At 42.0% G+C, this 27,547-nt stretch overlaps 1 protein-coding gene across 1 annotated transcript in view; it reads right to left on the bottom strand.

Moving 5' to 3' along the window:
• Positions 1-332: 332 nt before the first annotated feature.
• The window catches only part of RFX8 (regulatory factor X8), a gene marked incomplete at both ends in the record, with an annotated part of 28,877 nt that continues 1,662 nt past the window's right edge, over positions 333-27,547 (bottom strand). The window contains 13 exons of the mRNA XM_082336195.1: positions 333-592; positions 4,273-4,387; positions 5,543-5,637; positions 7,186-7,342; positions 11,587-11,645; positions 12,771-12,921; positions 13,572-13,685; positions 14,196-14,273; positions 14,359-14,451; positions 17,136-17,198; positions 21,218-21,296; positions 22,811-22,872; positions 25,642-25,765. Coding sequence (XP_082192321.1) covers positions 333-592; positions 4,273-4,387; positions 5,543-5,637; positions 7,186-7,342; positions 11,587-11,645; positions 12,771-12,921; positions 13,572-13,685; positions 14,196-14,273; positions 14,359-14,451; positions 17,136-17,198; positions 21,218-21,296; positions 22,811-22,872; positions 25,642-25,765 — 1,450 coding nt within the window. The remainder of the gene's footprint in view (positions 593-4,272; positions 4,388-5,542; positions 5,638-7,185; positions 7,343-11,586; positions 11,646-12,770; positions 12,922-13,571; positions 13,686-14,195; positions 14,274-14,358; positions 14,452-17,135; positions 17,199-21,217; positions 21,297-22,810; positions 22,873-25,641; positions 25,766-27,547) is intronic.

The raw sequence follows: 27,547 nt of genomic DNA, 5'->3' as shown, positions 1-27,547 counted from the left end.
GCTGGAAACCTAAGGAAAGAATCAGGGAGCTGCAGTGATGGGGAGGCGGGTGGTGTGGAGACTGCAATCCCTTGACAGGATCGTGGGGTGGGGGTGGGACGTGGAGGATGCTTTGTGGCTTGAGGTTTCAGTGACACTGGACACAGCTCCATGCAAACCTAGATTTCATTAGTTCTACTTTACACACATAAAAACCCCCAACCAACCACACCCCTCCCGATCCCTCCCAATTTACACAAATTATAACTTGGGGGGGGGGGGGGGTAGGGGCATTTTCTTTAAAGTTAATGTTTATTTCACCTTGCTGCCTGTGGCTGTGTCCACCGAACAACTCAGAACTCTGGAAAAACATTGCTTAATCCGAAGTTACTCTGGCTCTGCATCAAAGTTATGAGAGCTGTCTGTGGAGCATTGGCTTGAGGTTGCTCCTCTGCAAAATAGCCCCAGAGGTGGCTGGGCTCGTAAACCCACAGAACAGGGGACTCATTTTGCTTTGCGACCCAGAAACTTTCATCTCCCTCCTCCTCTATATAGGACAGGAAAACGTGAGCCACAAAATCCATGAGTAGCAAATTAAACAAATGCCAGGATCCTAGGTTTAAAGAAAAACAAAAATAATTTTAACATCATCTTCATTTCTTATCTTCATGATGTGTTCTTTTTTGAAGTGCTTCGTTATAGTAATCATAGAACCATCAACTCACAGAATGGTTTGGGTTGGAAGGGACCTTAAAGATCATCTGATTCCAAACCCCCTGCCATGGACAGGGACACTTTCCACTAGACCAGGTTGCTCAAAGCCCCATCCAGCCTGGCCTTGAATGCTTCCAGGGATGGGGCATCCGCAGCTTCTCTGGGCAACCCGTTCCCGTGCCTCACCACCCTCATGGGCTAGACAAAGTAACAGACTAGCACTCATCAAATAGTACTTACAAAATTATGTACTTCCAAATACACAGCAAAATAGTCGCCAACTGCAGATTTTAAACATAAGCAAAAGCCTTTTCCCCTTATTTTAGCTGGAGAGGAAAGTATGCTTGTCTTTATTTGCTTTCCTGTTCAAGTTCTTCCCCCACATTCACTGCTACTACAAGGCTTATCAACAACGACATATCATCCCCATTCTCCCCTTGGACAGATAAATCATTCCACCTCTTCCCAAGCAAACCCTCTTACAGACGTCTGTATGTCTTGTGTCTATGATATTCAATGGCCTACCTTGCAGCTTGGGGCATAACTGCTAAAAGCCAAGTGAGACTCACTGAGGCCAATGACTTTTGAATCATACCTTGGTTGAAAGCCCTTACAGTAAAGGGCAGGTCTTATTCCATGCCATAAATCTGCATAGGAATTCATCAAGCAATTCATAACCTCTGCATCCCACAAACATGTTCATACAGACATCAACAAGGAGATACCACGATTTATGTGAACTACCAAGGTTTACAGAGCTTTAAAAATGAAAAATACTGCCTCTTTTGATGTTACGTGTGTCTGAGAAGCCGCTGCTTCTGTTGTTTGTCCTTTGCGCATCTTTACATTATAGCAAAGTGGAAGTACTTGTTTATCTACAGGACGAGGAATGGGACTTCTATACTTGGAGTTCAAACTGTACAGACCTGACACTAGTAGTCCATGAGTGTTTCAAACAGTCTTACAGGTGTTTTCAATGTATTCAGTAAGAGTAAGCGTGCAACAAAAGCTACCACTCCAGTTGCCCTTTGGGATAATACAGAGGGACACAGTTTTGAAGGGGAGTAGGTTGAAGCAGCTTGTTTGCAAAAGAGGAATGCACAGGTCACTGTCCAGCCAGCATGGCTCAGCAATGCATCCCTGAATGCCTCGGAAGGGAGACCGGTAAGGAAATGGAGGTGTACCAGCTGACGTGAAGCTCGGTGATGGAGATATGTAGAGGCACATTTGCTGGAGAGGAGGTGGAGCTGAAAGAGCTGTAGAGGTCCCATTAGCCCTGACTGCTGTAGCACGCTTGCTCCTTGCTGCCTTACAGCAGGGGTAACTGCACAGTTCCTCCGATCACACCTGGGCATCACCCATGTGGAGGCTGGGCTGGAAAAGGGTAGAAGTCAATCCTAAATTCAGAGGTGTGAGTGTGCCAGTATATTATTTGTGCCAGATGTGCCAAGCTCCGAGGCAAGAGCCCCAGACAGAAGTAAGTTTGGTTTTGGTTACTGGTATGTGGTTTATTTTGGGGGGAGGCACACTGCATTAACATGACACTCACACATTTCCCTAAGTAATTGTGTTTCCTCAGTGCGGATGCTACATATTTCGACTTGCAGGATGCCCTCCATTCCTGCAAGAAATGCTGAGATTTAAGAAATTTCTGAAAAGCAATGACCCTGAGTACAGAACTTTTACACCAGATGGCTTGTTAACATAACGGCTTCAGCCTTGTCCACTAAAACTTGAAATCCTACCGGAACAGAAATGTGGGAAAGAAGGGACATTGATAGGTCATATAGCCCAACATCTTAAAGAACCAAGGGTATTAAGAAAGAAAATAATAATGATGAAATTAATTGGAGCATCACAGAGAAAGATTAAAAGACATTTTTAAACTCTCTCATATATGAGAATAAATTCAATCTTAGCGTTACTGAAGTATAGTAGGAAGACTGTCATAAGGGGGATGAAAATATCGTTTGTGACTAGTTTAGGGAAGGCTCAGCAGAGGAAGGGATGCTCTCCATCAGTTGCGCCCCCAGCCACTGGCAACTGCAGAACAGGGAGGCAATTCATTGAACTCTTCTTGTGGTGGAGCGAGGGAAGAGGATTTCATCATTGTGGGGTATTTCAATAAACATTATGCTTCCAGTGCTGTTCTTGGAATTCATTCCTAATTTCCTCATTGCCCAAAATATTGCATGTAACATTGGAGAGTTTTGTGCAGAACTCCTCTGGAGAGAGAGAAAGGAATGATTAGTTTATTATTACTGTAATGCAGCAGCTGATGGACAAGGGACCCTACTGTGCTATGTTCCCCGCAGACACAGAACAAAACTGTGATCCTGCTCCAGAGAGTTTGCAATCTAAATATAAGGCAAAAGGTAGCAGCTAGATGTGGCAAAGGGGTGCACACATAGATGCACAAACACAGACATTAGGGGGGGAGAATACTAAAGAATACAAAAGGCAACAACCTTAACATACCCCGTTGTTATGTCTTCATAGGAAACACATGAAAGTACTGTTTTGAAGGGGAATTTCAAAGAAGATAATGCGGATTTCTTTGGCTATTTGTGTGAAGCCCCATCCAACAGAAGAGGAAAAAATACAAAGGTGATCCTTTGAAAATCTAAAAAGCGGTTCATACAGTTTGGGATCAGATGCTGCTCACAGGAGATGGTGCATTTCTGCAGAATGAATAACAGAGAGAGTGCCTCTGAAATGAAAGGCAGGTGGGGTTGATGCAATATAGGAATGGAAGAGACTGAACTGATTCAAGACATGGTTGTACCACTTCAAACCACTTGGAGTGAATGTGACTGCACAGTCCCTTTGCTCCTCTTGCCTTGCACTGGTGTGGGATGGATTGGATGCTTGACAGCTCAGAGCCCTAAAACAGATAGAAAACTAACCCAGCTAAAGGAGTTTCTAGTTTTCAGTCAGTTGAACACCTTAAACAGGCTTGCTGCTGGCTAGGCAAGCACTTATGTCAGTGTAAGGCATAAGGAAAAGGAGCATATAGCTGTTGTCAGAGAAACTAACTGCCTTTTTGGCAAGTAGTTATCGCAGTGGCTCTGCCCTGGCTGTGTTATACAGAAAGAACCTGAAGGACTGGGAGCTGTCACTTGAGAGATCTGGAGTTTTTATGGTTTGGGATATTAGTGGCCCCAGCTCTCCATCACACCCTTCTGCTGGAGTGTGCAGCTCTTGTAGGGAGGGAGAGCAGAGGCTCACTCCTCAGGCTGCTGTTCCCCATCCTTCCACAGACAAATGATGGCTTCTGCAGAAAGAGAGTCCTGCCCTTCCCACCATCACCAGCTGCATGCTCCTACTTTCTTCCTTCTGCTCATCCTAGAGTTTAGATCAGAAAACAAATCTGGTTGAAAATTAGCCGTTTCATTTCCCTGACCTGGCTAGCTACACCACAAGGTGAATGGTGCTGCTTGATGCAAGGAAAGGAGTAGGAAGAAGTGATGCCCCTATTGACTGCAGTGTGAATTTATGTCAGTTAAAATGATCTGGTGCCTCTGCCATCTCAGGGCAGAAAGGGGCATATCAGATGAGAGTCACAAAGGTCCTGCTTACCAAAACTGTCTGCATAGTTGAGGGTCATAGCCTTGCTTACTGCACTCAGTAGGAAGTTCCATCTCAACTGGAAATCCGATGCCAGTTTTCTAAACTCCTCTTTACTCCTGCTTGGCTGCAGATAGAGAAAAAAATTGCTTTATGATGAAGTTAGTTGAAATAATTCCTTATTGTGTTGTAGAGTCTTTCCCTGTACAAACTGCACACAAAGGTGGAACAAGCAGTTTTTTTGTTAGAATCCTAAAATAACTTAGGTTGAAAGGGATCTTTAGACATCATCTAATCCAGTCTCTTGCTCAAAGCATGGCCAGTTTAGTTCAGGCCTTGTCCAGCCAAGTTCTGAATATCTTCAGGATGGAGATTCCACAGCATTTGTAACTCTTCCCATACTTAACTACTCTCATGGTAATTTTTTTTTCTTTTTATCTATTGGAAATTTTCTTTGCTGCAACTTGTGTCTATTGCCTTATGCCCTATAACTGTCAATCCCCAGGAGAAGTTCTGCTCCATCTTCTCTATACCACCCCATGAGGTAGCTGAGGGTTCTATGAGATGAATGCACCAAAGAACTGCAAAGTACTATTCTTAATGAAAAAAAAAAAAAAAAAGAAATAATCAAGCTAAAGAAGTACAGTTTACCCTGCTTCTTCAGAAAGGGGGGAAAAAAAAAAAAGACTTTAACCACTGCCCAGAGTGAAATTAATTGATCCGGCAACCAACCAAATGCAGTGGTGCTGTCAAGCTACTGCTAATTCTGAATCAGTGATGGAACAGGGGCGGTAGAGTTGGTAACCTCTGGGAAGGTGCATATGCGAGGATGATCATACTTGAATCTTTCACAAGAGCTAGAGACATTGTATTAGAAATTATCACTCTCCTACCACCTGCTAAAAGTCAACAGTTTCATGAATCAATGATTTCAGGAATCATTAAGTGTTCTCTTCATTTTTACTAACATTTTTCTTTTGAATTTTGGTTTATTAGGGACTGTTACAATATGTGTCTACAAAATGAGAGCAGATACTGAAACCGCCCAAGTGGATATATGCGCAGAAATATGCTTGTAGTTGTTTGCACAGATGGAATTTTTGTATGACAATTAATTCTCCCCTTTTCTGCATCATGCATAAATTGTATTTATGCAAATCTGCAGTCTGGTCAGGTTGCTAGTGTACAATGTAGCTCCTGCAGACTAGTGACAGTCAGCATGTAGCAGGATAAATGATGTGATCACTCTTTCTTTTCTGAAATTATTAAATTAATTTTATACCTGAATGACAAAAGCCTCAAGATTTGAAGACATACAGTTCAGGAGAACCCGAATATCTGTGGAAGGTGCCAGCAAAGACATTAAGTCGTTCAAGCCTATGAAATATAGAAGGAAGATCATTACTTGACGTGATCGGCTTGCTTTCTGGTTTGCTTCTTCAGTTTTTAGCTTTTTTCCTTTTCTCTTTAGCTTAAAATATATTAAGACATCTGTTTATAGCATTATGATTAATAATTCCTCCTTTAGTGGGGAATAGTACCCTACTTTGAAATCAGCCAGAGTTCATATTTATGTCCATTTCCACCAGATCTACACTGGCCTAGTCATCATGGTGAGAATAAACACTTCAAATGCGAATGCTGGAACTTGGTTATATGCAATACCAACTTACTTATCTGAGATTTTATGTGGTTGAGATAAAAAAATCGTTTTATCTGTTGAGGGGGAGAAAACAATTTTAAAACAATAACAGAAAATACAGAATATTCTGTAGACCATCAGAAATGTAAATTATATTGCCAAATACCAATGCAGCTGTTCACCCAAAAGCTTGGAACCTACCACCCAGTGCCAGACGGTACAACACTATTGCACCTCTCTGAATTTATACCCTTCCAACCGAGACGTCTTCCTTCAAGAATGCATATGGACAGGATCTGTGAAACCTTGCTTATTATAAATAACAATTTGGAAAAGCAACAAAAACAGAGAATGCAATAAATCCCCCTTGGAAAGAATACGACCATCATTAATATAATGAGCAAATGTAATAAAAGCATTCTGCGCAGTATTTTTGATTTTAAGCCGTATATAAATATTATTTAAATGGTTCTCCTGATGGTTCTGTGAAGAAGGCAAATTATTATTCCTACTGAAAGCAGTCACGGAAAGGCTGTGGCGCATCCCTTGTCAGCGAGCGAGTCGGTGGCGGGCCAGGAACAAAGAGCTGAGGTTTCCCCCCGTCAGTTCTATGCACAGCCTTGTCCAACTTGCCCGTCTCTTGCTAATAATTTAAATCGCAGCCCATTAATCTAAAAATTAGCTTGCCATTATGTTCCCATCCTTTTTCATTAAGCTGGCAAATGCATTATGTCATGGCTGCATACAAACTGTGTATTTTATTGGTTGCAGCAGCACATCGATCCCACAGGCCACAATACAGCGAAAGGGCACGAAAGCTGAAAGGCCAATAGTCCTCATCCACTTCAGCATACAATATTTTAAAATCTGACCACAAGAAATGATTTTGTGTACTTCTATTCATAACAGAGGAAAATGAGAAATGCAACTCTTGGAAACTTCTTCTTGTCCAAGAAAACAATAAAAAATTAATATCCCTGTTTGTCAACCTTCTTCTAGAAGATACATCATTTACTAACACAAACCCCACTCCTGCTGCCACAGAAAGCTTTAAGAGAGAGTCAGAATGGAAAGCCTTTCATTCTTAACCTTTAAAGTTAAAAGGATAATATTACATGCTGCATTCTCATTTTTATTGGCGCTTTTCCAGTACTTTGGGTTACGGCAAGACTGTAATTCCCATTAGTGCAGATGCCATGAATAAACAAGAGGAAATGCTGGAGCTTTAACAATGGCAAGCAAGAGCTTCAGTGGATAGACAAAATATAGCAAAAAAATATTACATTTGAGCTCTATGTCATTCTGCAGCTCCTCCGGATTCCTAAACTTCTTTTGAAAGAGGTTTCCAGGCACATCCAGAAATCCCTGATCGATGACAGCATGCAAGTCTGATCGCAGAACAGTGACTTTGCTGTTGCTGTTCAAGACTGTTCTCATTGTCTATAGAGAATAAGAAAACAGTTAATGCCTTCATTTTCTCAAGCCCTTAACTCAGTCAAAAAGCTTCCCTTATTCAATACTAGACTTTATATAACCAGTCTCCAAATGGGGGGGTGTGTGAAATCAAAGGAGATGAATCTTAAGTTGTCTTCAAGAGTTTTTTGTTCTGGGGGATATTCTTTTCAATGACACTCTGTGTTGTTGTCTGTGATGGAGCAGTCAAGGCTAACATGCTTGAAGTATCGGGGCAATTGCCTGGGCAATTGGTTTTTCCTAGAGTTATTATAGTTATGCCAAATAATGGTATTTTTTCTCAAACATGGAATGGTGTATCAGGGCCGACTTTCCCTCGATGTTACCTGTCCTTAGTACCTGTTTCAATTAAATTCAAAGGCAAGTTTTCTCAAGTTGCCCAAACCTTTGAGAAGGTAAAAATAACATTAGAAATATGGCATTAGTTAAAATAATATTATTTGGGATTTTATCCCATTTATCTGCTTATGAGTCATTTGTGAATGAATCTGGCTTCATATCTGTCCCAAAAAGTATTACTCACATAGATATTGCAAACAATTTTCAGTGTAACATTTGATCTTTATCTCTTCACTTTTTTTTTTTTTTAATTAATTGCTAATATCACAAAGTATTGCTTCAGATTCTTGATGAAATGATGAAAACAGTGAAGGAAATTAAACCTGAATCTGTTAAAATTTGTTAATCCATACATTTAGTCTCTCACTTCTGTACTGAAATCAGTAAGATCCTAAAGCCTTTGTTGAATTTTGGGCTTTTATATGAATAATCCATGTCCAGTTGGGCCTTCCAGAGGAAAAATTTTTTTCAGAAAAACTTTAGGATTCCTAAACGTTTTAACAAATCCCATTCACCAGGTGCTTACCATGACCCCGCAAGCAGCAGTGAATGCAGCTGACCATTTGTTTGCAAACATCATTCCCAATCTAGCAATTTTTCTTTCTCATCATTCTGCTAGCTTTACTGAAATACCAAAAGCAGTCCACTTCTCACTCGATAATCCCCTTCATCTAAGTTAAAGACAAAGTCTTTTTTCTTATTTTACTTGGAGTTTCCAGTGTCAGAAGAAGAGCTGCTGCTTGCAACAAGAACACACAGGCTGGGAACTACCAGGGGCAGTATCTTCAGTACGCTGCTACTCCATGCCCCAGTGTTTTCGACTGGTCCGTTTAGCCATTGCACTTCACTATACTAAATATAATTCTCTAAATGACTGAGAGCCAGCTCTGACAACACTTAAACACAGCTTACCAGAGGCAGGAATCAGCCCCAGGAAATGACAAGCATCATATTCACATTCCTTTCTCGAGGGAATTTGCACCTTTTTATGCTCTAATTACTTCTGCATGTCCAGGTAGTAGCAGCTGTCAGCCTGCTTTATCTACACATGATGGGAAAGTTACTTTTTTTTTCTTTTGAATGCTGACCCTGCCAAAATTGTTCCTGTTTTCTCACCAGGTGGTTAAATTATTGCGAAGTAGTCTACAAGGGATGGTGTGGTTACACCGTTCAGAGGCTGCAGCTGCACAGCTCCTCCGTAGTACTTCTCATTAGGACTGCTATCACCTGCTTTGACCATCAGTCTCTAGTTGAAATTCCAGGTGCATTTTAGACAGAGAAAACTGAGAAGGATGATTAGAAATATCAAATAACTCCTATGTGAGAAGAGGAGATAAACTTCAGCTTCGGATAGAAATAACTGAGGAAGGATGTGATGGAGGTTTGTAGGGAGAACTGCATGAAGAAGCGTAGAAATTTTAAAATAATAAAAGAAAACATTTTTTCACAGAACAAATAATCAAACCCTGGAACTCACTGCCCCAAGATGTTGTGGACGCCAAAATCAAGCTGTTAAACACCAAGATGCAGATGTAACCTTCATCTCAGATTGCTGGAAGCCAGGAGAGTACAATGGAGGAGGAGCGAGGTATCACTTGCTCTACTCATACCCATTCTGCATGAGCATCTGATGAGGGCCACCAGGGAAAACGGGATACGAGTCCACACAAGCCTAGGATCGGGTCTGAGTGACTAAACCACTCAGTGGTCCTTTCTGAGGGACGTCCACCTCCCCATGAAGCATCTGCATGTTTCTCACAAGCTGAAAATTGTAAACACCTGTGGTGTTCCGCTAACTATTTTCTGGTGTGCGTTGGACAGGAGGACGCACTTGCAGGAGAATGTAGTGGTGTTTGTTTCCTACGCTGTTTTGCTGGAGCCCAGTAGCCATGGCTTTGGCAAGATCTCTAACGGAAGTTGTAATAGAGGCTATGTGACTGCTGAAAGACTATGGGGATGCTCTTTTACAAGACTTACATAATTTCACTTCTTGAAACTATTGTTTTTAAATTGTGACGGGACTAACCATCAGGTACACTGGAAGTCCTTTGCCCTTCCCTTGTATTTTAAAGAGGTTCTAGAGAAGGTGCAAACATCATTCACTTGTGAGAACAGTGCCAAGAACTCGTTAGCATGAACAAGAACCAGGCTCAGAATGTGCTCGGCTGTAAGTGTAGATCTGACCCAGCTCCTCAGGTCTGCGAGGTTCACTTTGTGCTGGTTAAACAGCGTAAAGGGGACGTAGAGCAGCCAGAGGCTGCCACTAGAGAATTCCCCCCAACTAGGCTGAAATTCTCTTGCCCTCAATCTTGAAGGTGTAAATTCAATGTTGACTCTGCAGCTTTTCTGCACATTAGGAATAGGCAGGGAAGAAGCAAAAAGCTACAACCAGCCCCTTGACATCATGGCTCAAGCACAAGAAGAATGATGTAAAGTCTGAGCGCGCAAATCAAATGCAAATGACTGCGAATAGCTGGCACTTGCAGTCTTGCTGGATCACATTCTTCGATGCATAAGAAGCACTGTTTAGAAGCACATGAAGCTGAGCTTTTCAAGTGTTTAGTATCTCCAAGGGCTGCTGCAGTAAATGGGAACTGCGAGTGCTCAGCACCTCACAGAAGTCAACCTTTTGCTTGTGTTAGTGCACCTATGCATGTTTGTGCATTATTATTATGTTTAAAAACTTTTTAAAGTGAGGTGTGTCTTTTGTATGTTGCTGGTGATGAAGTTTTCCAATAAAGAAAAGCTACATTTACTAAGGAAGAACATGACACTGCTGTGCAGTCCAAGAAGCCACAGTTCCCTTCCTTCCTCCCCTTTACTCTGGGGACACAGCGTAGTGATTTAAGCCAGGCGGCATGTTGGGAAAACCTTGTACTTGCTGGTTGAAGAAGAGGAGACCATATATCACCTGTTCTCTTCTGCTTTCTTCTCCATTCGTGACCTATCTGTTCTGTCGTGGCCTAGACCACCTCAAAACCCAAGGTTTTGGAAACATCCAAGGAGACCAATGGAAGGAAGGCTGCAGGGAAGGTACAGCCCTTCATAATAATGCAGCACTGAATAAGTACAGGCTAATGAAACAATTTACTTTGTGGTGTTCAAAGGGTTAAAAATGCAGCTCCTGGATGCATCTCCTTTGTCACTGTAGCTGAGAAGAATGATACTGTAGAGCAAAAAGCAGGCAGAGATATTAATTGTTAGAGAGATTTTTGTCTCTTTCTTCCTGAGGAAAAAAGCCAGTCTGAGTGAGGACCCTGAGGAGGAAAGTTCAGAGGAAAGTTCCCTACAGCACTCCTTCCAACACTGTCTGGTCAGAGGATGGAGAAGATTTTGCCAGCTGATCCCTGGGATCCATGAAAAAGGTGAGGGTCTTGTGCCCTTACAGACCTCACACCCTGCTCCCTGACCATGCAGCTTCTCTGCTGCCGGCAGAGTGATCGCCCTTGTGCAGGCTGCTGCAGTGCTCATCAGAGAGGGTGGTCAGGACGCTGCGTGAAACCAATTTTAGAATAACTCCAGCATGTGCTATCTGACTGGCTTTGGCATGGCTGAGCAAAGATACTGGAAACTGTCGTCTGATCCTTCTAGCTACTATGATGTTCTCCTCTCCATGGGGGATCATTGATCATATGTCAGAGGCTTTCACGAATCCATAGGGAGAACAAGGCCCCCTCAGCATACTTACAGTGTGGGAAGAGATGGGTAGGAGGGTGAGCATGATTTGGACCATGGTCAGTATACAGCTAAGAACACCTGTGCTGCTGCTGTTGTCCTACAGTGGAGCATCTCATAAATAGTCCAAACGGCAGATGGGCTTCTTGAGTGAATGAGATGCCCAGGTTTTTTGTTTCACGGATTCTGGAACATACCTTGGCCATGTTAGAAAGGTCTGTCTTTCTCCTGAGTCTTTTTATAAACACTGTAACTTCTGTTAAAGAAAAAGAGGCGGGTGTTTCGTATCATCAATATTTTACAGTCTAAAAGATGTTAATGAAGACAGATCTTTTAAGTTAGACAGTAGATCCCTAGGGGAGCAACAGGTGAATGGAGGGCACAGCGGGGGCACGGAGCCAGCATTATGGGCTGGACTGGGGACCCTCTCAGTTTAAAGCTTGAAAGCAGAAGCTCATTCGTAGTTACAGGAAAATCGAGTATAAAGCAACTTACAAACTTCTGTAGACAGGCAATGGTTTTCAAGTGAAAATTTCCGTTTCTCTGAAGTTTGTACAAACCAGAAAGACCAGGATGCATATACAAAGGGTCACAGCTGAATAATTACTTATACTTCCATGCACACACATGTTAAAAACACATTACTAAGTTTGCTCTGTCAAGCATTCAAATGTAAGAAATGCCAGAATTAAGACTGTCTGCAAGCCTTCCTTGAGCATATGAATGCTAATACAATCTTTTGTCTACGCAGGAGCCCTGCTTTGCCACTGAGGAGTTGTTCTTCACTCAATGAGCAACTGAGCAACATTATGTTTTAGCCAGAATCTTCAGCATCATATATAAATATACGTATGTATGTATGTACATGTTTACAAACACACACATACATACACACCTTTGTGTAGTACAGATTTTTTCAAATCCTCCTCTAATGACAGAGTCATAGTTTCCCTATGGGACTATGGCTTTTTTTCCTTTTATATTGAACTGTGCTATAGCCATTTGTTAATTTATCTGCATAAAACCACTTGCAAGGTGAAGAGACAGAGCAATACCTAAATTTCAGAGGGCAGACTGCATATTATTCAGTCATCTGCACAGCCAAAGCAATCATGGCAAGAGACAGATCTTTAAAAAGATTCAGGTACACTTTAATTTACCATGAATTAGCAATGATTTTGGCTTAAATTTGTTCTTACACATTATCTGAGACTATTTATTTTTAACTGTATCCCAACTAACTCTATTCCCCACTACTATCGAAGTTACATCAGCTAAAAAAGTTTTTAAAATAATTTCTTTAAAAGTCAACGTAACACAATCTTCTCTGCAGTTTAAGCAAAGATTGTTTTATGAAAATCTCTCTATTACTCAAACATACCTTTAGATTTGGATGTTTGGAGCAGTAAGGGAAACTCTTGCAAAGCATTAAGCAGCCAAAGTTCAACATTTTTACTGAACAATCTGATTGACTTCATGTGTTGCACAGGCACCTCCTCCAGGAAATCGTGAAGTAGGATGTTCTCCATTTCCTAGAATACAAATTCATGGAGCTGCACATGATTGGTGTACTACGGGTATTTACAGCAGCATGAAACAAAATTGTATTGACAGTTTAAGTGTAAATGTAAAGAAGCCCCTTTTTTTCTTCCAATTAAGCAATAGCTAAGCTACATTTATTAGCAGAAGGAAAAAGATCCTAACAATAAATGTAGTTTCCTGAATTAAATACTAGACACTACTTAATGACCTGCTGTAAATAAGAAGCAAATTATTTTGATTAGAAAACTCCATATTTCTATGTGGAATGTCACCGAGAAATGCAGTAGTGTTCTCAAAGGAAAAATAATTCTCGTAATTTGGAAAACAGTTATGAGTCGAAATTTCAGTCACATAACCTCATGCCAGAACCACAGACCACATTTATAACAGCATACGCTATTGATATTAGGGACTTTCAAAGGAATATATAGCGGCAAAATGGAAGTTATCTCAAATTCCACTGGCTCCTTTCAAAATCCATACTGTGCTGTCTCAGAAGAAACCAAAGAACAGACTTGAGGTACGAACAAAAATCCCATTGTACAGCACAGAAGAAACAGCTGCCCCTTCTCCTCAGGTAGAACTACCAAAAAGGCACAAACACATAATAACATAATTACAACAAGTGTGTCTACAGTACCTTGAATAGCTGCCTATCATAGCTTTTGAACAGCTGGCATACATCTGGCAAGGACATAAGTGCTATTCTTTCAGGCTGCAGAGACCTCCAGAATGACATGATACAGTCTTCCACCTGTCACACAAAGTCCTTTGTGAATTTTCACTGATTTTACACTTGTGAAATGTGAAGCGTAATTCCGTAAAATAACATACGTAAGCGCAGAAGCAAAAGAATGACTGTGGAGCTGGGCTCCTTGCCTGGCCCCATCCTGGCCGGGCTCCAACGTAAGTGGAAGCATCCTGGGGCAAGAAGCTGAACCTCACAAGGCAGCGTAAGAAAGAGGAAAGAATTGTGCCATGGATATACGGATATAATGAAAGATATGTGTCCACGGCCTTGTGTTTTGTGCTGGGCTCAGACCTGTTGATATGCTTAGTGCTTAGGATATGCCTACAAACTCAGATTGTCGGAGCATAGCGTCTTAATTAAGAACTCCCGAATAATTTGACTGAATGCTCCTTTTGTCTATAAGTGATATCTACCTTAGATCAAACCATCAAGTAAATAAGCTACACAGAAACAATTTTATCCTTAGAGTTGTTTGCTGTTGTCAGAATGAGTGGTATTAAAGCAAAGGCATACCTTGTCAAGCTCGCTCTCTCTCACCATGTGTAAAATATCTTGACAATGGCTGTAGTACTCATTGGCAAGCAGTACAATCTGGAGAAGGTGACCAGAAAGAGGGTACAGAAAGATCACACAGGCAAAGAGCTAACTCGTTTGATGACCAAATACTTGAACATACCATTTCGTAGGGGTATTTCTTCCCTAGCTCTTGCTCCCAAAGATAGAATCTGCTGAATTCAGGCCAAGGGTACTGAAATCTCTCTTGCTCAGTCTTCAGATAAATGACAGATGGAGAACAGTGCAAATTCTTGCTCTCAATGCATCAGAATTTATTTTGAACAATAAAAAAAAAAAGATCACAATTATCTTGTCAGTTCTGTTAAAGGTATTAAGCACTTTCTTGAAATTGTATAACATGATTTTTTAATACAATGTATTTTTTCAGAGGAATGCTTGTACTTTTTTTAGAAAGTAGGGGTGGATGAAAGAAACAAGCATGACTGACTAAATATTTAAATCCTAAACAGTACATGAATTTCTTTTCAAAACCAGTGAATATGTAATGCTATACATATCTTCCACATATATTTTCTATAGCACTCATGTCACAGTTGTAACCTTCTAAATAAGGGTGCAGATAGTTGGCTCTGCTGTCGGGGTGACAGCACATTTCTCATCAGCTGTCATTACATCCACTTCAGAGCACTCATTACCGCACCCGAGTGCTGTGTAAAAATAAGGCAGACATCCAGTCTCTCCTTTTTTTCCTCGCTTTGGTCCATATAAGTTTGCTGCTCATCCTCTGCTGGCTGGCTTCCAACAACGCCAGTGTCAAGCTGTCCCATGACAGCACGTTCATGGGAGAACTGCCACAGGTTAGCCTCGCATCTGCCCTTTTCAGCGAGCAGGGGTTGCGCTCTTTTTCTTAATCATTTCCTAGTATTTAAACACTTATCATGCCAATAAACTCTGAGCACACTGAAAAGACACCGGCTCAGCAGCATGAGGGTCTGTTACTGTGGGCCTCAGGCAAGGAAGGTTGTGCCCCGCTAACTCCCTTAATATTCAAAACCTGGGCTGTCAGCCACAATTTCCACTCTCAGCACAGATAAAATTATTTGAGCTGACATTAAGACAACAAAAATATTTAGCTACCAGGTGAAATAGATACCAGCCACCAGGCGTGGGGGAAGTAAGCATTTAGTGAGATTACACAAAGATTATTTTGAAGAAGATGATGGGTTAACTGTATTTAATCAGAACTTATTATATAGCAGTTCTAATTAAACACACAGATAGACATTTTCTTATAAGTCTAATGCATCCGAAACTCACTGTTCTTTTTTTTTGGCTATTGCTCTTGTAACCAGCTGCATTTCCATAACTGCAGGCATTTCCACTGTGGTAAAATATACAACAGAAAAAAACCCTTTAAAAAGCTCACCAATTATTTCTGTATTTAGTAAGAAAATGAGCTCAAACTGGATAGAGTGCACTAGGTTGGAGCATTGTGTCTGGGAAACAAACCCTGCTCTCTTTCCTGTCATCCAGCAGCCCCATGATTTTCTAATGAGTCTGAAGACCAATTTCTTAGTTTTAAGATAAAACCGAACTGCTCATTACAAAGACGGCAAGGTGTTAGCCATTTAACAGTGCAATGTCTTCCAACTGCTTGCACCAAAATTGTGGGTTTGTATTTGTAGTTGGAGTTCATTTGGAATGATAACAGTAATTATAAACATGCAAATAATGAAAGCACAATCATCCTTGTGCTTTGATTTCACAGTAATTACATTTTCTGCACCCTATATCCGTTTAGATGGCATTTTGTTTCTGGCTTTCCCCCATTTACTTTGCAAGCCTGCTGTGATGGTCCACACGGTCAGGATTCACCTGGACCTGCGAAGGCTTGACCACCGGCTTTTGGCCGCAAAGCCAGCGATGCAGGCACAACAGGCTGCATGCTTTCTTTACCATCTCCTACCTCTCTCCTTGCCTGTTTTGCTGAGGCTAATCCTACAGGAGGGAGAGGCAATGCTGCTAGTAAAAGGGACGTGCTGTGAGAGTTGGATTCCTCCAGTCAAGCCCCCATCTGCTGCTGACACCTGCTCACTGTCTGTGAAGGCATTTCAAACTCCAGGGTCCTTTTGGCCTCGGCTATTTTGAAGGGTGACAGGCAGGGGCTTTGTAGAAAATGTGCTTCCACTGGTGACTGCCAACACTCAGGCTATCTAATCAGATCCTGGCTGCTGGCTTTCACTGCTGTGATGTATTATAAACCAGGGTACCACCGTATGTCCTGAAGGGACAGAGGACAAAATGTAAGAGCTTATCTGCTTGGAAACTCACGCCACTGAAAATGCCTCCTCTCACTTCACTGCTGACCACAGGACTGACCCTTGCCACCTGAAAAATTACGTTTCCCTCTGCCACTGCTCTCTGCCATGAAGGTGGTGCTCCAGTGAAACAACCAAACCGGCTGCCCAAGACAGGGCACAACATTCATGTTGGGTATGTTTGGTAACGTTATTGACTCTTTCTCCTAGACATTTTAGAGTTGGTGGCTGGACAAAGGGAAGAATGTGCAAGTAAAGATGTTTCATAACGCTTTTCTCAAACGGGTCCTTCCTGCAGATTTCTAAAGACTGTGAAACAAAATTAATGAATATTTTCCAGCTCCTGCTCTCACTGAGAAGGCGGCCAGCTGTATCTTCTGCTGCTGCTGCTATGGCAACGCATATCAGCATCGCTCTCCTCCGGTGGGCTGCCTCCCTGGCAGGCTGGCTCCCCGCTCCCCCCACGCGGGGAGGGCGAGGTGCGACAAGGGGGGCTGCATGGGTCCTCCTGCGCCCCAGCAGCCAGCCGGGAGGGACCTCCGTGACCATTAAGTGCAACTACCTACAGAAAGCTAACATCTATGTGCTCCCGCTGTTAGCAAAGGGGGTTCGGACTCACCCGGTGCCCGCAGAGGTGCTCGGCTGCCAGGCAGAGCTGCTCGCTTCCCCTGGAGAGCGGTGCCTGGGTAAAGACAGGACAGACAAAAAGAGGAGGTGGGTGGGAGAAGGGGAAAATGGGTGACAGCAAAATCACAAGGAGTTTCGCCATGTCTCTTGCAGAGTTTGCATGATGCTGTGGGGTGGGAACTAGAGCTAAAATGGGAAATACAATGGTGGGGATGACAAAAAGACTAGCAGAGGAGGCGAACGGGAAGGACAAAGGAGAAATGAAAGGCGGGAGGGTGGTGAATGTGTGTGCTGTTGACTGTCAGATTACACTGAGATTAGAAAAGCTAATTTGCTAGAATCATATCAGATTTTTTTTTTATTAAAAAATCATGGGTTTGCTTCACTAGAAAGTCAGAAGCCCAAACCTTCCCTATTACTAGAGCCATAAAGTAACTCTTATGAAGCCAGAACTCACCGGCATTTTTTTAACACTGCTGTACTCTAAGCCTCCTTGATCTGCCAGAGCAAATACCATTTTTGGAAGAGCTTGTCCTCAAAGCTCCCATTCCTAGAGGTTACCTTATTGTAACACAAATCAGTAAAATACCAGATTCACTTAAATCTCCATAACGCATTTGGAGACCTCACTGGGTGCAATTGTGTTTATTTATGCTACTGCCACAACACCATCATCAGAGTTGCAGTACACATATCTTCAAAAAATCCAAGATTTCTAAACGAACCAACTCACAGGTGCTGTATAAAAGCATCCTCATCACTCCAACTCAGCCAACAGACACATCCGAGGCCCTGCTAACTATCAAAATGCAAATGCCTTCTTTGTAGTCAAAGACAAACTGTTAAAATCTTACTGCCATTTCTATTGCACCAGCAAGCAAAGCTCCCAACCTGCCAGAGCCTTCACGGGCCCAGTTCCTCACTACCAGCGCCATGTCAACTGCCGACTATCTTAATATGGTGAAGAGATAGTTTTTTCGGTAATTAGAGAGAGGGGGATCGTAGTTTTGAAACCGTCCCTTTCTTCACCAGCCCGCAGGTTGGGTGGATGTGTTGGTTTCTCAGCTGGGCTCCCAGCTCCATCTTCCCCTCAAGTAGATGCACCAGAAAAAGCATCTGCCTGTTGGACTCTGTTCAGGCATGGGAGGGAGCAATAGTTATTTAGGACACATTCCCTACTCAAACACACATCCCCTGTCTCTGCCAGAGGGAAGTGGCAACAAGCCAGAGAGAAGTATATCTCATTAGCTGGGTCTGGTCCACAAACCAGCATTTGGACTGCATTGAAATGGTATATTAAAAATCTTCTTCGCTATAATTTGGAAATTTCCACACCAACACACTCTCAAAAATTGAGATGTTATGGGTCAAATACCCCTGCTGCAATTATACGATTACCTCTGCGAGACCAAAATTTGTTCTTGCAGGTAGAAAAGTCTTCAAGTTTTCATTACTCCTTCTAAATTTCAATTTTCTAATTAACAAATAAATCTAGAATTTGCCATTGCTGGTTTTATCAACTTCAATGGATGATGAAAAATTAATTCTGATTTCAAAAAGTGCTGAAGCCTACTGAGAGGACAGTAGAGATGAGGTATTTCCTTGATGTGTTCCTATTTATTTGCAAAGAATGTACAAAACTCTGAAAACAGATGGAAACAAACTAACTCGCTTATTTGGTCAAAGCTGCTGCTTATTTTGTATATGTGGCCTAATTATTTTTTTTAGAGTTGTGCTACTTATGCTTCTCTGGCTTTGTTTTGTGCTTTTTTACTGCTTTCTCTCCATTTTTTGCTGCTGTCCTTTATCAGACACTAAGAAGCAACTGCGATACCTGGCCGCCCAGGCTTTGCGGGTGTGCACGTTGGCTCCAGACAGGGACGTGTGGCTGCATTTAGAGTGGAAGCTGTTCTAATTTCAGCTGTCGGTCTTCACACAACAGCTTAGTGACTTCTTATAACTGTCTTGAAGGAAGGAAGCATCAGACGAGATAATTTTGTAGTTAAGAGACTTTTCTGTTGCAACTAGAAAGATGATCTTTGTCTTAATATGATCTTTATATTTTGATTTTTTTTTTTAAATCTGAAAAGTTATCCCAAGAAACTATATCAAGATCACTAGATGGTTGGTTGATGTCAGGCCTTTCCCTGGAATACACCTCCTTTTCCTTGGTTTGACCAAATTAAATACAGTTTTTTAAAAGTAGGTGTCTGGGCAGGCACCTCTGGCAGCTGGTGGAGAAGGAGAGGGAGGCCTGCAGCCAATGCAGTGGTTCCCCTACAGTTAAGCATGGGCTATAGTGTGTTCCCGAACCGGTCAGGGAACATGGCTTGTTTCCATGAAGTGGGCCGAGGCCACAAGCTATGCTGGCCTACGTGGTGCTCCTGGCTCCCAGCAGTGGCTAAAGGCTTTGTTTCTGCACCTGGCCTGGACTTAGCCAACATCGCTTCTTTGGTTCCTCCTACTTCTTGTAATTCTTCAGCATGTTTCTACACTGGGAGGAAAAAGAACAAGCATTCAAATCGTTCTGTTCTCTCTCTCATCCCTTCCATGACCAGGACTAGCAGCTCTCCTACTATGCCCAGTGAGGCTGCTCTTTTCAAGTGATGCTGCAGGGAAACACCTTTCTTTCCCTGAAGAAGAAATACCAGCAGAGAGGCAGCCACAGACCTGCAATGTGCCTTGAACAGTGGCCAAGACCTTTCCTCGTTACAGATGTCAAATCTCAGGCCTCTTCTGGTTATACTGGGTGCACAGGTAGTGAGGGATATCACTTCAGTAAGGGTCTCATGGGAAACGAGCCTTGAGTTGCCTATGAATAATTTGTTTGGTCTCACAGCAACTGATTGCCACTTGATCATCTGCAGAACCTGATTCTCTGCCCTGTCCCATTCTTTACTGGTGTCACTCTATGGCCTTCTGCAGCATTACTCTGCTGTAAAACCTGTGGAGAAGGGCAATAAACCTATGGGTATAATCTTCCCGTTCTCTCACAGAGCATGCATTCAATTAAGTAACTATCATCATGTGAAATATCACAGGCCCTGAAACAGCTTTCATCATCACCAGAATACCTGGAGGCTTTACAGGCTGACTTGTATCCCTCTAACATTCATGCTATAGAAAAATTCTGTATCATCTCCATTTTAAAGAATGAAAACCAAAGTACAGAATTTATCCATATACACCTTAAAGTCATGTACAAGTCTGTAAGAGAGTGAGGATGTGAGCTTGGTCTCCAAAGTCAAAGGCATACGCTGGCCCTATTTTTCTTCTGTGCGTTTAAAAGGAGTGTAAAACTGTTAAGGGGTGGCAGCATTTCCCTTCCTTTTTTCTGGGGAGAAAGGCAAGCCTGTGGTTTGTTTATCTCAACCATGAGCTTAACCAGGAGAACTCTTCCTTGCCTGCCTCCAGCTGGAATGTGCTCATGTCTACAGTTCAGTCTGCCAAAGTATCTTATATTCATCAATTATTTTCAGACTTTTAATTTTTGCAATCAACTTATACTCGTCTTACACATTTTCTTGTTGTTTCCTTACAAGAGGTGATTTTAAAAACTGAAATTTTAAAACAAAGTGAAAGCAGTATTTTCAAAGTAACACGCCTCATTGTTTCAAGTAGTAAAAAAACCCAGATAACGTGATTGTGTGTAGGACTCTTCAAAACAGTGCATTTATACTTTAATACATGTCTCTTCAGCCTACTGTTTAACACGGAAGGTGCTACGATGGCATGAAGCAATTGTCAATATGTTTATTTGAGCTCCCATTTAGGGTCTCAGTATATTAAGCTCCTCTTCTAGCTTTGGCACGAGTTCCGGCTCTTAAGATCTACGTGGCTAAAACATCCAATTCAAGGAAGTCTGATTAGGCAGGGCATGTTTTCAAAATGGAGCTTCTCTATTAGGGCACAGCACTTAAGGGCACAGCACTTTTACAGTGTGTATAATAAGAAGAAAAATATAATACTGTTGTCAATGTTCAACAGATGATTTACAGACTTTTAGATACAGAAAATATATAGACTGTCGTCACATTTTATGATTAAAACATTTAAAAAAACAAACCTGTGATAATTTTTTTCAGACAGAAGAGTGCAATAACGTGCATAAAAGGAAGAGTTCTTCTTGATAGCTATTCCATCATAATGATACCTAGAAAATAAAAAAAATAATGAACGAACAAACATGATTTTCAACAAGTCAGCAAATAATTCATATTCCTCCTTTGAAAGCAGATGATCATCCTATATAAACAAGAAAAGACCAAGTAAAATAGCTACATTGGTTTTTTTTAAATTATGTTGAAAATGTATTTTTCCCAACAGAAAACAATTGCACAAACTGTTTATGAACTCTTTTTACCAGTTTTTGCCATGGAATGATACCTTCTTCTAAACAAACACACATAAGCTAGTGCATGGAGTGCAACAGATCTGTACAGGACCCTTAGTGAAGTCAGGGACCAGAGTCCCAGCTGACAGAGGACCCCGTATCCCCATGGAAGTTGAAGGATTTAGTGCAGTTGTTCCACAGCCATTCACGGTAGTTTAGGGACTGGGTGGTCCATCGGTGGTCATGGCAAGCTAAAACCCAAGAAACCCACCAGACCTCCTCTAAGGTTTATCCCAACCTCGGTGAGCAGCGGAGTCGCCATCCCTGCTACCCAGGTGCTACCAGCTGGCTCTTCCCCAGGTCACTGGGAAGCCAGGGGAGCAGCGCAGTGGTTTCAGGCCACCAGCTGCCAGCAGAGAGAGCCATCATCTCTTTTGCTGATGGGAAGAGAGAGCATGGAGGCTGGGGGCTATCATGCACCCATCCCAAATCCTGCCAGCTATGAGAAGAAGCCTGGGAGTGTCTGCGGTAAGGCACTCCCAAAATAAAGAATCTCACTGGATCAAGCTGATAGCAAGTCCAGACTAGTGGAGAAAAGTCATAGATCAAGTAAGGGCATGTCAGCCTCAAAGCCAGTACTTGACAGCTATTCAAAATGTTTGTAAAATTGCTGTGTCTCAATGCCCTTAAAACATCTCTTTTTCCAGTCTGGATGTTCAGAGTGTGATTATAAGTTTGGACATTGAATCGATGAAAGAGTATCAGACTATCCGTGCTCTAGAAGAGGGGGAAGGGAAAAGAAAGGACATGCAGGAGGAGGATCTGAAGTGGTCCGATTTAAGTGGTTTCAAACTGTTTACAACATTTCCATTGACCACCAGTACATGCTGGGTCACTCCACAGATATGTACAGGGATGAAAAGCACAACACAGACATTAATCACGGCTGCCACCCCCGTGCATCCTGGAGCCAGGCTTTCCTGACCCGGTGTCTCAAGAGCTCTGAGTAAGATTGTGATGTCTAGCAGATGCCTCATGCAAGCCATGCTGTAAAAGCTATTACAACTCAAAGCACTGATTTTTTAAAAACCAGTCTGATCTGGAATTCATGCCCTACCAAAGCAGCTCTGATGTGGTGATTTTCATGGAATTAACTCTATTTTAATGTACTTGGTGACATCACGAATCACTCTGGATCTTGCGATGTATTACAGACTTGTAACCAACAATTCAGCTGCTGTATTACAGTGCTGGAGCTGAACATTCAGCCATTTTAAAATTTTATTAGAACAGTTACAAATAACATTTTTAAACAAAGGTAGCAAAACCAATACCTGGTACTCCCTCTTGTGCCCAGCCTTCTTGTCCCCAGACCCGGGAAAACTAACCGAATAAGCTAAAAAAAACAAACAGAAAAATAGAGATACTTGGTAAATTAATTCTAAAACGCAAAAACATATCTGCCACATTTTTTTCTCCTTAATCACTTCTTTTGCTTTCCATCATTTGCAAGCTAATACCTGTTCTTACATACCTCTCAAAGGGTAACTGTTGAAATGAACTCAATCAGGCTTTTGCGGATTGAAATCTAAGTAATTTAAGGGATTACTTCCCTCAGGTAGGAAATTTTAGACTAGTCTGGTTTACCTTGCACTGACACACAGTCAGTGCACACAGCAGGAGACCACCCGCAGTCAGGTGGGGGATATCAGCTCGGGGAACTCGAAGGTGCCGTGATTCTCCAGTACTCTGCCAGACCTGCAAGCCTTACTCGTTCGCGTAGGACTTCCACAAGGGACTTTGCCTACCCACTCACTCTTGCAAGGAGTTCTTGCAGGATAGGGCCTGACTTACCATTTTTAAAGGGACCTGAATTATCAAGCTGCAAAGCAACCTTTTGACCACCATGGTGGTAAATGTGAACTGAGGTCACGCAGCATCTGTCAGGGTTAGGCCCTACAGAGTAATAAGATACTGTCAGGGTAATAATCCACTTCACTCTTATTATTCTGCATGAGCTGTCCTGTGAAGACAGAGACTAACCCAGGACAGCTGGAGCTGACATTCCCTCTATAGCAGGAACAGAGGATCGAGTACTCAACATTAGTGAGGAGTGAGGGGAGCCTCCACTCAGCAGTGCGAAGTTTGGAGTCTGCAAAGTGTGTGTTGCTGGTCTGAAGGCCTGCTCAAGGACGAATTTCCCCAACTCACACTAACATGCACCTCCAGTTTTAACAGTGTTAGAGTGGTCCTGTTCTTTGCACGTTTCTGCATGCACCCACCCCAGCTGCTCCCTTTCTCAAGCTGGTATTTTACCATAATCCCATTTTCCTAAAAGAACAGCCTATGAAACTGGGGCTTCTGTGGCATGAGACACATCATTACTTCTTCCCACTGCCTCTTCTACAGGGACAGAAGTGTATTTGGGCAGAGGGATAGGGCAGATGAGATTAGTAGTGTCTTAAATCATCACGGTTTGATTCACACGGGGCTTAACTCCGAAAGTCCTTACAGTCCACACACATGTAATGCATCCAGGCTACTACAGCTTGATGAATTATTAATAGCTCAGCCCGTTAGCTAGGCTGTGGTAACCAATTACATGTGCACCTTTGGTTTAAACCAGGTTGCTGCAGTTCCTGCCCTCCTCAGCCTCTTGCTGCACGGTCCCGCCTCCTGCTGCAGAAGGACAGACCATTTCAAGCCATTGGGGAGCTGCACCCCAGCTCGCTCACTTGGGATGTGTTAACTTGCACCGTAATGCACTGGGTCGGTTAAGGCTGTGAGCAAACTGTCGCAAGCACCAACCTATAGCAGCTATGGCTCATCAGCTAAGCTCTTCTGCGTGACCAGACTCATGCTTCATCCATGCCTGTCCCAACTTAAAAGTAAAATGCATTAACGTAAACCTCAAGAAGGCTTAGCTTACAGGTGGTAACTCGGTCATGCTGGAGCACCTGAAAGTGTGCAGACAGGATGGGATTAATCTTACCTACATGGTTACAAGGTAGAGATGTCTAAGCCAGTCACTGCAGACTCTGTAGTCAATGGAGAAAAACAGGCAGTTCCGAGGCACATTTCATCTGAGGTGCCTGAGATGACTCATTTAGGGTGAGAGGAATCATATGTAACTACTTATTTCTTTCCATTGACTACCAAGAGATTTTAAGGTGACTAGCTTCATGGCAGACATCTAACCTGAGCCAGGCAAATTCTACCCATGGGCTTGGCTGATGGGTGGTGATCCATTAAGCTATGGTAATAAATCACACTGGATCACTCACTCAAATCTTAATTGTAAGTAAAAGTGATTTAACTTACCCAGTAAAAAAAAATTAGATTCAACTGAATTGAGAGAAATGATTCGTAAAACGAGGTTATCCGCACAAATGAAATTGATTTCAGACATAACTTTTGCTTAAATTATTTTGGGTTTGTGTTAAAAAAATGCTTAGTAGCTCCTACCATGGGCATTAATAGAATAACATTAGCAATAAAAATAGGAAATACTGAACAAAAAGTCTTCAGCAACAAATAATCACAAGGCGTTCTATCTTCCTTAATTTGTTAAATGAAGTTGAATAGCTATGAGTGTCTGTTGCAATTGGGATTTCTAAGTGGTAATTGCTCTGTAGGTTCTATCAACCTCCATATATTAGAAGAGTGGAACTGTTTAAAGGAGATTGGGTTTCGCATCTGCATTTGTTTTGCTTGGACGGTTCTATGACAACTTTTTTAGTGTGTGTTTGGAGCAAAATCTTCCCAAGTATACCTAAAAAGGAAAGCATAAAACTATGTAACAACCAAAGGGATCTTTTAAGAACAGAAGAATCAGGTCCTCAGCATGAGGTCATTAACCTTGCGCCATTTACCCTGATAAAGCTTTCTAAAATATATGGGCAAAAGAAATCTTTGCTAGTGTAACAAACACCAGTTCCCTGAAGAAAATAAACTGCATCACAGACAACACTCTTTTCTCTAGCATAACTGCATCTACATGAGGGCTTACCAGAAATATATTAGAAAAGACACAAGCATAATACATTACATATTCATTCTTCTCTGTTATTTAATCTCTTTTGATATGCAGCGTGTATATTTGATCATCAGATTTTCTGTTTACGTATCTCTGCTTCTAATCTTATATATCCTATCTACTCTGTACCTTTCCAAAGGTGGCTGAATTTACTTGATACTTGGAATTTGGACTGCAGCTTTCCATATACAATTCATATACGAGCCAACGGGGTACAGTGCATCCTTCACACAAAGAGAAATTATCAGCTATCCTTTAAAACAAGAACATCAATTGGTTTCTGTCAGAATTAGAAGAAAGAATTGTTAGCTTGTGATTTTAATAGCTCATCAGGTTTACCGTGAACTCCGTAATAGTTACTCCAACTTCATAGAAGTGTAGAATCAAAAAGAGAGCTACTACTATTACGTTAATCTGTATTCTGGGAAAAAAATGATGCATCTTCACATATATACATATATATATATTCTGTGTTTGTTTTTTACTTTTTTAGTTCTACTTTCCTTGTTTCCAAAGTATATGAGAGGTCTTGTGAAACTCTGCTAAGAAATTAACTAGATCTCATTGTTTTTAATAAAAAAATGCAACTTAGTAATATCGTTATAGCATTACAAATACAGAAAGTATTAGCATCTCTCATACGGTAACTGTTGTTACATCAAAGGATGTAACTTCAATCTTCTAATTATAAAGGTCTCCACTACACCAAAGATAATAATATGAGCATTTTTCCATCTAAAATGTGCAATACGGTGTTTTGGGATGGAGAGTGCACAGACTATGAAGGACTAAATTCTGTTCTCGTACAACCTCACTGAATTTAGCACAAGTTTAGTAAGAGAACAGAATTTTAATTTACAGTTACTGTGTGACAGAACTGCCAGGACTGAAACTGGTTAATGTGTTTAAATACTCATTCTTTGGCCAACTCCCTTACTCATCCTACTTATCAGAGTGGTCATAGCCAAGTAAATGCAACTACTTGTGTGAATAAGGTGAGGAAGACGTAGACTTAGTTACTTATTAGCCTAAAGTATTACCTTCACCAGAAAAAAAAAGACCTTTAATTATGAGATAATGCCAATGGTTTCGATGTCGAAGATAATAGCCTCCTGCAGTACAAACACAGGAGCAAAGCTGGAGCAAAGAAGCAGAGAGATTAATTTTCAAAGCATGACACACTGATCATATGACAGTGTTTTCTCACTGTGACTCTGCTTCCGTTATACCAAATGATTTATGCATATTTAATGAAGTTATCAGCTGAACGCTAGTGCAGCACAGTGCCAGTTACTCACTGTGCCTTTACCGATAATCGAGTTGGTTGGGAAAGCAGACTTTTCATAATCACCAGGTGAGATAAGCCAGCTGGATTTTAAATCAGCTTCCTCTCTTTTATTAGTAGCCTGGTTTCAGGTGACCCAGTGTTTATCTTTCTGTATTAGCTGCATTGGCAGTAGGTAGTGAATAAGGTCTTCAGCAAACAGGCTTGCTGGAACAGACAGAGCAAGATGATCGCTGTGCAGTCTGACGATGTCTACCTCACCTTTCATTCACGCCTCCTCCCCTTTCTCCCGGGGAAGAAGGCTGCCTGCCTCCCCCAGCTTTCCCTCTCCCTAGCAAAAGGCCCCGAAATGCCTGGCTTTTACCTCCTCGGAGCCCATCTTCTCACCCACCAACCCAAGAGGCTGGGGCTGCCAGGCGCCGGGGCTGAGCTGTGCTGGGCTCCCTGCCAGCTCCTCACCACCTCCAGCCCCACCACCCGACAGCAAACGCTTCACAGCTAGAAGTGAGCAGGAACTTGCACCGAAGATAGGGTATCTATCTGCTACGTTAATGGGGTATTTCCCGTCATGGAGCTGAAAGGTAAATGAAATTTATTCTAGGTAAGAGTCCTGACTGAGCTCTGCCTCCCAGCAGGCAGAAATGCTTGTTTCTTCCAGAGCAACCGTCTCAAAACCCTTCATAATTGAGCAGTCCCAGAGGAGATTAAACCCAAGTCCAAATTCATCCTTAATATAATGCCACAAGAGTC

This window comes from Platalea leucorodia (genome assembly GCF_965183815.1).
Source record: "Platalea leucorodia genome assembly, chromosome: 2".
NCBI classification, from domain to species: domain Eukaryota; kingdom Metazoa; phylum Chordata; class Aves; order Pelecaniformes; family Threskiornithidae; genus Platalea; species Platalea leucorodia.
This window is presented reverse-complemented; position numbering and strand designations above follow the sequence as displayed.